We start from the raw sequence: 11269 nt of genomic DNA, 5'->3' as shown, positions 1-11269 counted from the left end.
AATTACAACCAACATCTTATAATAATTGGGTATATGGGCTTCTCTTAGTCAAGCCCATAAGGATTCCATGAGGCCATTAGGCCCATTACTCAACCATACTAGTTTGGTCCACCTTGATATAATTGATTTCCTTTTTATTAAAATTATTATTTAAGGATGGGGTTGGGGAGGGGGCATGACCACATGGGCTTCATTATAAGGGTAAATTATGTCATTTTTACCCACCAACCCAGATGAATCTTTGTAGCAAGTAGCCAACTATGCCAGTAGTGAAACTACAGCTATAGGTCTAAGTAGTGCCTTCTCCGGCTCTATAGGAAGGTTTTAACTTAGAAAAAACCTATTTACGACAAAGAAAGGTGACTTGGTCTCTTCGCCAGCTCATCTACATGGCTTCAAGTTAACTGGGGGCCCACCAACCATCACTAAAAGAAGTAAAAACTAAAAAAATTAAAAAAATTAAAAAAACAAAAAAAACGACAAAAAAAAAAGAAGAAATTATTCAAAGCGAAAAATCACTGTTCTGTGCAATTCTAAAGATGCGGATCTTCCATGGCAAAGGTCAGAAGATTCCAATATCAAAGGGCGCATCTAACGGCTAGAAATCACATTCGCCTCCTAATTATACTGGAATTATTCGGGAATATATACCCGGCGTTTTCGCCAGTTTGGGCTCTTACAAAATCGTTTCTCTGTCCCAGTTTCTAACTCAACTCTACGATTTCTCTTTCTTTCTGGTCTTTCTCTGTTCCAGCAAATTTGCTTCTGCTGGGAAAATTGGGTCCCTTTCCTCCCGGCGATTGACGCCGTTGGAGAATTGGGTCTGTTGGGTTTTGTTTTTAGTTTGGGGATTTGAGTTGGAATCGACGGATATGGTTATGTCAGTGGTGTCGCCGAGGAGATCCATTAGAGATACTTTGTTTCAAAGTGTTGGCGTCCATTATGGTCAACAGAAGAAGTGCTCTTATGGGTGTTTTGAGGATGAAGGAATGGTGGAGCTTGTACAGATTGGAGGTGAGAGGACCAAGAATGTGTTGATATTGATGAGCGATACTGGTGGTGGTCATCGAGCTTCAGCTGAGGCCATCAGGGACGCGTTTAAGTTGGAATTCGGTGATGAATACAAGGTAATAGGTTTGTTTACTTTCTGGGTTTTGATGGGTTTTTTGTGTTTATATATATATATATATATATTTTTTTTTTTTTTTCTATTTGGAACTCTTCTTGGGTCTTTTCTTTAATGTGTTCTTGATGTTCGATCATGTTTTTTGGCTTCTATTTAATTTCCTATGGATAGTCTTTTGTTTTCTCGTGTTTCCTCACTTAATTTAGTAACATGAGAGATGTGAACTTCTTTGTTTTCCATTTTGTAGAGTTTAATCTTGTTTCTTCTTTCAAAAAGAAAAGGAGGCGGCTTGAATGTGTCTGCTTTTTTAGAATTTCCCACTGACTCTTAATATTACCCTTGTTTAAGTACCTCTGAGGTGATTTAAATTTTGTCTTTCTGTGTGCATTTGGCCCTGTCCTTATGCTGATTTGGGCTGTTTCAGATCAAATAATTCCCAATTTTTTTAATTTTAACTTTTTGTATCTCTGATGCGTTTTTTAAAGATCCTCGCTTAGTTCTTTCACAACACCTTTCTTATTGATTATTTGTCCCTGTGATGATTTCAGGTTGTTATTAAGGATGTGTGGAAAGAGTACACTGGCTGGCCATTGAATGACATGGAGAGGTCATACAAATTCATGGTGAAACACGGGCAACTCTGGAAGGTTGCATTCCATAGTACCTCCCCTCGATGGATTCACTGTTTTTATCTAGCTGCCATGGCTGCCTTCTATGCCAAGTAAGTTCTTCTCTTCCAGTCCTAGGAACTCTGTCTACCTATCATTCCAAACTACCAAGGTTACCTATAAGTCCAAACTACCAAGATTTTGACTTTGCTTCTCTGGCCTTCAATTGGGTATTACACAATTTCCAGAGTAGCTGCTCTGCTGCCTTGGTTCCGCATCAATTTTTTCATAAGAATTTATTAAATCTTTATCATTATAAATAAAAATTCTAGAATTTTCCTCTCTAATTTGATTTTTCGATTTTACATCTCCCCCTTTGTTACCAAATTGAATACTGAAAGTCCAGAATGGTAGACACTCTGGTTTTATTTAGTTGGGCCTGCTCCATTTGTTATTTTATTTCCCCCTTGATTAGGAACTAGCGTTTTGGAGATCTGGGAATTAGTTCAAAGTTTAGTATGAGATGCAGAAGCCTTGATGATTTCTTTTATCTTACTCTAACTTCTCTTTATTTTGTAATTGAAGAGAGGTGGAAGCTGGCCTGATGGAGTACAAACCAGACATTATCATTAGTGTCCATCCTCTCATGCAACATATTCCTCTCTTGGTGCTTAAATGGCAGAGCCTTCAAAAGAAAGTGGTATTTGTTACTGTCATTACAGACCTCAATACCTGTCATCCCACATGGTAAACTAATCGCATTTAAGACTCCATTCTTTTAAATTGACTCCTAACTTAGCTTACCCAGATTTTGAAGTGGAAACTTTCTTTTTATCTAGGTTTCACACCAGTGTCACCAGATGCTACTGCCCATCAGAGGAGGTAGCCAACAGGGCTTTGCTAGATGGCCTAGAGTCTTCTCAAATACGTGTGTTTGGCTTGCCCATCCGACCTTCCTTCTGTCGAGCAATTCTTTCTAAGGTTTGCTTTGTTTCCTTTTTCCCCTTGAGAGTAGTGAAACCGATATCACATTTGCTTGGGGTTTTGATTTTTGGTTACTGTTTTGTTTGTTTTCCCCGAATTATTGTACAGGATGAGCTAAGAAAAGAGTTGGATATGGACCCTCAATTACCTGCAGTTTTACTGATGGGAGGTGGTGAAGGAATGGGTCCTGTAAAGAAAACTGCAAAAGCTCTTGGCCAAGAATTGTTTAATGAAGAGTTTGGGAAGCCAATTGGGCAAATTGTTATTATATGTGGCCGTAATAAATCCCTTGCCTCTACCTTAGAATCAATTGAGTGGAAAGTCCCTGTGAAGGTGATACATTGCTTCTTTAATGAATCCTAATAAGCCAGATTACAGTTCATTATTGGCATGCAATCATTTGTATGGCTTCTCTTTTAAAACTTTATTTTTTGATCCCAGATAAGAGGATTTGAGACCCAGATGGAGAAATGGATGGGTGCTTGTGACTGTATTATTACAAAAGTATGCTACTCAGTTCTTATGTGCCTAAATTTCTGTCTTCATACTTTCATTAATTGCTAGCAGATCTCAAACTTATGGAATTTATGCAATTTTTGTTTTTATAGGCGGGGCCTGGTACAATTGCAGAGGCTTTGATAAGGGGGCTTCCCATTATCCTCAATGACTTCATCCCAGGACAGGTCAGTGTTAAATGCATGACCTTGTTGACTCTGATCTGTATGAAGAATTTAGAGGAATTTTATTAGTTGTGAATGCGGACTAGAGAAGCAATATTCATTTAGTTAACACATCGAAAAAGAGAAAGACAGCATTCATATTTCTGTGGGCTCTCTCTGTATTCTGATGTTTCAACACTTCCTTGCTGAACTTGAAATGAATTCCTTAGGTGATTGCATCATGGATGTAGTAGTAGTAATTAATTTTGGCCTTCCCCTTGTTTGGCATTATTGCAGGAAGTTGGCAATATCCCTTACGTGGTAGAAAATGGTGCTGGTGTCTTTTCCCGAAGCCCAAAGGAAACAGCTAATCTCGTTGCTGAGTGGTTTAGTTCCAAAACAGAAGAACTCAACAAGATGTCTGATAATGCACTGAAGCTAGCACAACCAGATGCAGTGTTCAACATTGTAAGGGACATTAATGACCTCACACGTTCACGTGGCCCTCTAACCAGCATCCCTTATTCACTGACCTCATCATTTTCATACGCAGTCTAATCCAATCCATCTTCCAATGGGACTAACGCATATCCTACATGTGTGCTATGTACAGCTAGTTTTGATATCATTCTTTGACCTCAAGTGGCATTGTTTGCTAATAAATTTTGTAAATTTTCCCCAAAATAGGCATAGTATCTTTTTCTTTCTTTCTAGGGTGTTAGTTTGTATTGGGGTCCCTTGGGAGGTGTTTTGAGTGATGAATGTAATTCTGTATCTTATATAGCCCCAGCTTCCTAGGTGAGTTTGGTTTGCTGCTTATTCAGTTGCGATTTTACTTTTGCTGTACACTATATTTCTTGTTGATTTATCTATATGATGTCAAACGTGCTTGTTCTTGATGAATGGTATACCTGTCTTTTAATAAAACTAACATGTTTCATCGGCAACCATGGTAAAACCATCCATCCAACCCTTAGTCTCCTCCTATGACAATAATAGAACTGATTGGATGATTGTTCTGTTGGAATGATGAGAACCATAGCTACTTGATTAATTAGAAACTAATCAGTGCATAATATAGTTTTCCTTTCATTAGTAAAAGAAGACCTTCTGCACTAGACACATATAAAAGTTGTGGTCAAAATCAGTGTATGATGACCTACCTTGTATTTTACATACCCCTCAATGCCAATGTGGGAAGGAATCTATATGTCACACCAATGGTAGTGCAAAGAATAGTATCATCGACATGGGACCCACATGGGTTAGAATAGAGAGAGAATATCAGTGTGGGTCTCACATCTTTTTATGTGAAAGGATTCATGTTGGAATCACTTTCCCGTTTATGTATTTACTCTGCATTACCCTTAGTAGCAGTGGTTTTATGTTCATGATTTTTTTCTTAAAATTGATGATTTGAAGGGGAAAAAGGGGGGGGGGGGGGGAGGGGTTTGGCCACCTCACTCTTGCCACTTGGAAAGGGCATAATCCAAAGCACACTTGGATGTTAATTGAGTTGCTATTTAAGCATCCAAATTTCAGGAGTTAGAGGATTCAGCCCAGCAAAAACAGGGGAATTTTGGTCATTTTCATAGGGGGGTTTTCACACTTTATTAGAGAGACAGGTTGAGCGTGACAATGTGCGGTAGTTGCTTTGGGGTTTTTCTCACTTTAATTTTAATTTTTTTAAAAAAAATAAGTTTTAATAATTAAGATGGTTTCAAGTTCACGCTATGTGGGAATCTGAAACCCGGGAATTAAGAAAACATAGCATACACATATTTGAGAAGGTCCCTTTCGCCTTCACTTCAATTTTATCAATGTAAGAAATATCTAAACCCAGATAAGTCTTCTACCACAAAACATAAGAATAAAAAAAATACAGATAAGTGTTAAGGTAAAGGACCCCTACCGCCTCCCATGTCAGCAAGAAACCAAAGTATGGTTTTTCCCAACTACTAGTAATGGGTACCTACCCACCTAAGTATGTATATCTTTGGACCTGGTTGGTATTAACTTCTGAGATCTCCCTGATCTGATGATCTATTGATCAGATCATGACAAGAAGTTATCTTCTGACACGTGTCTATTCACAGAAAGCTTAGTCTGCACCCACCACTCCAAGGTTTTGTTAATTCCGTAACCTAAAAAATATATGTAACTTAGGATGATCAAAACCGCCAAACAAACATTAAAACAAAAGTATGGTCAATGAAAACCACAGAATTCAAATCATTAATATCTTACTTTTCAAACATCAAAAGATATCTATTCTATAGTCTAGATTTTTATGTGTCAATTTTAAGAGTTTAATTCAATCAAATATGTCTTTGTGTACTGGTAGGTATCGGTGGTGTATGTACTTTTTTTTTTTTTTTTTTGGATAGAAAAGAAATTTATTGATCAAAAGAGTCATTACAAGCAGCAGCATCTGCATTATAAATTTGCAGAAGCCACGGAGAGGTACATGGCCAAACTATCGGAGACTCAACCGATAGAACCGCCCTGGCCAAGGAATCCGCCACAGTATTGGAGGATCTTGGAACAAAGGAGAAACTACAAAAAACAAAGGACTGTTGCAAATAAAAATATCTTGACAAATGCTATATATAGATCTCAATTTCAAGAGATGACTTGGAGCATAATTGGTTAACGAGATTATAATAATCCGATTCAACCAAAAAAGGTTTAAATCATAAAACTATGAAAAAGGATGATTCAAATCTATCTTGTAACTTTCAAAAACCACCACAAAAAACAACTATGACATCAATAACTAATCAAGTTTCTTTTAGATTTTGAGACTCCTGAGTCATGGGGTCCTTGTGTGTGCGTGACAAACCGTTTGGTTGGAAGTTTACTGAAAGATGATAAAAAAGTAGAACGTACAATGTTCAGCAAGGCATTTGGTTGGAATTGAAGTGAAACACTCTTTACTTTCATTATTTTCCCTCTAACAAAACAGACCATAAAACGGGAAATAATTGGTAACCTCATTCTTCAGCTGCTCAGGATTTGATAAACCAACTTTGACACAGTAGAGTGGAAGCCGTCACTACTGGTTTGAATCAAACAAAGGTTGGGCAAGATGGTCTAAATGTCAAGTAATAACTACTGTAATGTACTTGATTTAGTACGTCTGTTATGTTTGTATATGTTTGGGAGTTTTGATTGCTTCGGGTGTCTTGTAATCTAATGTTTCTTTCTCAGTATATTTATTAAATAGAAAAAGGGAATAAGAACAGTAACCGGCTGCGCACACGAAATGACTAACACACCCCTTATCCTTTCCACTATGTCTTGGAGCAGGCAGACGTCGCGCCGCGTGACCAGTTGGCATTTTTTCTCCCAAAGAAAAAAAAATGTTCTGTTTTAACCCCCAAAATCCCAAAAACCAATCTTTCAAAAGATCCACCTGAAATAAAGATGGACAAGGGAAAGAAAAATTCAACAAAAAAATAAAAAGGAATAGGGACGATAATACAAATTTTTGGGGTAATCAGAAGGAGAACAACCGGATGCATCACATCCAGCCCCACTCCGCAAGTACAGACCTCCAGAAAAGGTTGTGTTTTTTCAGACCAGAAAAGGTCATGTTTGACAAGAAAGACTAGCCACATTTTAAGTTCTGGATAAGAGGACAAATAATTCAACAAAACCATGATAGAAGCAATAAGTTCAGAATGAGGAGTCAGTAATGCAGCATTTGCGAGAAGCCTTTGGTTCACATTACGCCCTTGATCCATACTCCTTTCAGTACATGGCCCTCCAAACTCGGATGAAGTCCTCTTTTTTTTGTCGTGGTTGAAATTGGTCTCAGCTCCTTCCAGCTCCTGGCAACAAGTTTGCAATGGAGGGAACCCCTTGGCTCCTCATTTCTTCTTGAGCTCGCTTGATTTCTTCAGGATCTGACAACATAGCAGGTAGATTGATATGATCACTAATAGCACAGGAAAACAAGACACAACGACCCTCATCTTTGAGATTTACAGCCCAAGCTGCACAAGTCTGGCTTTGCAAGCAGAAACTGGCAGGCCCGTTGAATAGTGTTTCGCTCTTTTTTATACTAACAAATGATAAACTGTACACAGAACAGTATCACAATATTCAAGGGGATGCAGACCCACAGATGTGGTTGCACCTGGAAGATCTTCTATCTAGGCTGAGGTGGGCAGATCCGAGCCCTCCAATTTATTGGATGATAAATCCCTCCCCTCAAAAAAGATAAGAGAATTCCAAACAAAATGGTCAAGGATTGGATGAAAGAACCGGATGAGTACACCAGTAGCAGAGGAAAGAATCTTTACATCCAGTTAGTCCCCTGATGTACATATTCCTCACAAGAAACACCAGTAACAGAGGAAAGAATCTTTACATCCAGTTAGTTCCCTGATGTACACATTCCTCACGAGAAACATTAGCTTGGATCCTGTATGCTTGACCCGGTCCAGTTGGGCAATCTACCCAGAGTTGGGCATAAGAATGACCAATATTTAAAAAGTTCAGACAGGAGAACAGACACTAAAACCTCTACAGACCATATCAATCCAGGTAAGTCCCAAGTTGAGTACCCAAGTACTGAGAATAAGTCCAAAAAGAGATCAATGAAATGAAAACTGTACCCATGTTCTCCATTAGTTTGGGCATGAGAAATACAACAATCAGCATGAAGCCAACCATCAGACCCATCGGGCTCTTTATGAGGGACAGTATAGAGAAGGGTTCCCTAATCTGTAACGGAATAAGAAGAGAAAGATCAAACTGCAGTCAGTCCATGAACAAAAATTATCAGCAACAAAAGGATGTGGCCGTAAGATGACCCATTTTTGAATCTGAACCTACCTCATAATATTGTTCCTCTCTTAAAGGCTCTAAAACCAATTCACTTAGACTCCTCTTGTTCTCTGTCAGTGCTGCCTGAACTTTACCAGGGTTTCTAGCACTGACATCAACGCGTACCTGAAGATATGAAGAGAATGGGAACATATGAAATCTCCATGATTATTTAATGACCCGGAAAAAAACTGATAATGCAAAGAGGAGAAACCTACCGGAGAAAAGAAATAACCAATTGCAGCCACTTCAATTAGATGAGTCCCCGCTGGCACATTGTAGCTTTAAGTATGACAGGTTAAGGAATAAAAAAGGCCGACAGAATGATTTACTAAAATCCTTCACAAAAAATATAACAGAAACTACAATCTATATTACTGAGTACTGACCCCCAAAAAACTGTATTCCATATTTGAACTAAATGCTTCTACATGGTTGAATGAACAAATGGTACAGAGTACTAAATAACAAATCAGTCAGACCCAACAACTAATTCAGTACAAATAACAGAAAGGGAATTATACAATTGACTAAAGATTACAGAGATCTTATATTGACCTGCCTATCACAGACAGTATTTCTGGATAAGAATTTTATCTTGTTTTCATTATGACCAGGAGAGTTGCAAAATTTATGTTACCAAGCAACTTTTGAGAGCCTATCTGGAAGCTGAACCGTTCTGGTGAGCAAACCATAATGGAAAAACAATATCCTTTACATCTTGCATGCAACAAAGAAGTGATGGTAACAGGAAAAGTATAAACTTTGCAAACTCTTAACACATCAATCATAATTGGAAACCATGAGAGCACTAGTTGACAATTTGTCAGCGATGATATCAGAGTATGCAAGACAAATAGATGTGCTGGATGTATATGGTCAAAGAATAATACAGGAACCACAGACACAAAGCCAACTATAACTGACAAAGGATCGGACACACATACAAATTTGTTTATTACAAATAGCAATATGCAGATGTGGAGTAGATGAAATGGATATCAAGGAACAGAATAACACAAAGCATCTTATGCACAAAGTGGAGAGTATGATGTACTGCAATGTCAGACAACCTAGTAGGATACAATGAAAAATAGCCATCAGGTCTAAGAAAAGAAACTTTTTGACCACCATTAAGAATAATTTTGGCATTTGATACTTTTGCAGGAAGACTGAAACCTTTTGGACCCATACCTGCCACATCAAAACAATATGTAAGAAGAGACAATCAATCATCTCCACACTATATTTACAGTGAAACATAAAATCAACACCAGAACCAAGGACAAACAACACAAAAGTGATAAACACTGAATTATTCTCCCATTTAGCATATACCTAAACAAAAAAAGAACACAGGGAAAAACGAACAAAACTAAGACCATGAGGCTTCCATAACTTCTTCTATCAATGGTTTTCATGGCACTAGTTGGGACTTGAGAATTTTCATAATAACATTGGAGTTCAAATCAAGAACCAATGCAATCTATTCACAAAATTACTCTCTAGGCCAAAACATGAGTTCCAAGATGATTTTAGTTTCTAAGGAAGCATATTGCAAGATCAAAGTTGTAAAATTTGTGATATTGTTCCAAGTTCCAACTGTAAATCAATAATCTTCTACAACTCTACAAAATCCAAAGAATATTGTCAGTATTGAATTCCATGATAAATCAAATTGTGGGATGATTGTACTATCTAGTCTAATCAATGTCTCAAACCCAGAAAAAAATTCAATCCAGCCAACCTTTGACATCATTAAATAAAAATTACACTACGTCATTTCACTACCTTAGGCTCTAGATTCTCCCTGTTCTATTGTGTCTTTCTCCTCACCAACGCTCCTCTTCTCTATCTATTACTCCAAATTAAGAAGCGAAACCATTTGCCATTCTAAAAATGCAAAATCCTCAGAGCAAGTTGTACCTAGTGGTTGGGTTAAAATTGGTTCTACAGCTTTAAATCTTGATGGGTTCCGCTTATTCATATTAAAACCTCACCATTACACCAATTGAAGCAAGAAATATACCTAAAATAGTGCAGGTTCTTCATCTTTTTTTTTCGGGAGGGAGATGACACAGAATTTATTTAAATGTTAGAGAAAGAAGGAAAAAGAAGAATCAAGACTCACAGTGAGGTAAGGGATTTTCTCAAGATCGTGTTCACAATCAAAGCCCAAGCCCAGACCTATAAACCAAGTCAATCTCAACTCATGGCCGACAAACCATGGTTTGAAATTTCGATTGAAACAAAGTTCAAAACAAAATGCAGGTTGACTCACTAGGTATGCAGAATTTCAACCGAAATTTCGCATTTTATGCCAAAGTACGATTTCGAATCGGTTTCATTATTATTTTGATTGAAACAGTATAAAACATTGCATATAAAAGCACTGTTTCAATCAAAATGGGTCGAACTTTCAACCCGTTACGTGAGTTTCAAGTGGTTTGCTTGTTAGGGAGGGGGGGGGGGGGGACTGCCAATTGCCAAAAAAAAAAACCTTAGATTTGGTGTTTTTGGCCAAATCACCTACAATTCTTGGTGGAACAAAGTGTTAGGGACTCCAAAAATGCACCTACAGCGACAATTTGTCGCATTTGAGCAAGATTTGTGCAAGATTCAAACTTAGAGATATTACCCTCCCCCCTCCCCCCCAAAGGTTTCAAGCCTTCCCAGAACTCTATGTGGTATTGACATAGAGTTGGAAGAATAGTTTCGTAGGGCTGTTTTAACCTTGGTTGTACACTTGTACTTGACTACTTGTAACACTTGTACTTTAACACTTTGACATTGAGTAATATTAAATGGTTCTTCTTTATTCCATATGCATTTTTTAGTTGTTTTCATTGAATTTTGTATGTTCCGATAATAAATTATGTGAAGAATAGGCTACATTTGAGAAAGCATACAACAAGCACGGTGTACATTACCAACCTAGGGTATGAAACCAAACTACCATTCTGGGTGTTCTTTTTTACAATCTAAAGGTTCCAATATGTTTAAAGATGCTTAATTATGTTTTCTTAAAGTTTCGGACCAAAATATAGCCATTTGACCAC

At 37.7% G+C, this 11269-nt stretch overlaps 1 protein-coding gene and 1 long non-coding RNA gene across 2 annotated transcripts; both read left to right on the top strand.

The window, feature by feature from the left end:
* The first annotated feature begins 718 nt into the window (after positions 1-718).
* On the top strand, positions 719-4219 carry LOC122652759 (monogalactosyldiacylglycerol synthase 2, chloroplastic-like). The gene is made up of 8 exons (XM_043846601.1): positions 719-1127; positions 1675-1847; positions 2320-2481; positions 2574-2715; positions 2827-3051; positions 3160-3222; positions 3327-3401; positions 3675-4219. The coding sequence occupies exons 1-8, from the start codon at positions 873-875 to the stop codon at positions 3933-3935; spliced, it is 1356 nt and encodes a 451-aa protein (XP_043702536.1). The 5' UTR covers positions 719-872; the 3' UTR covers positions 3936-4219.
* A 3072-nt stretch (positions 4220-7291) lies between these two features.
* Positions 7292-7867, top strand: LOC122653081. The gene is made up of 2 exons (XR_006331704.1): positions 7292-7689; positions 7759-7867. It is a non-coding gene; the product is annotated as an uncharacterized LOC122653081 (long non-coding RNA).
* Positions 7868-11269: the final 3402 nt, after the last annotated feature.

This window comes from Telopea speciosissima, chromosome 2 (assembly GCF_018873765.1).
Source record: "Telopea speciosissima isolate NSW1024214 ecotype Mountain lineage chromosome 2, Tspe_v1, whole genome shotgun sequence".
Taxonomy (NCBI): Eukaryota; Viridiplantae; Streptophyta; class Magnoliopsida; order Proteales; family Proteaceae; genus Telopea; species Telopea speciosissima.
Note: the sequence above shows the minus strand (reverse complement) of the source record. Positions and strands in the feature narration are given on the sequence as shown.

Bases quoted from the DNA above. Each gene is read 5' to 3' on its own strand.
- LOC122652759 (XM_043846601.1), top strand. From the start codon at position 873: ATGGTTATGTCAGTGGTGTCGCCGAGGAGATCCATTAGAGATACTTTG. The intron at 2,482-2,573 runs GTAAACTAATCG...CTTTTTATCTAG, and splicing joins AATACCTGTCATCCCACATG to GTTTCACACCAGTGTCACCA. The intron at 3,402-3,674 runs GTCAGTGTTAAA...GCATTATTGCAG, and splicing joins ATGACTTCATCCCAGGACAG to GAAGTTGGCAATATCCCTTA.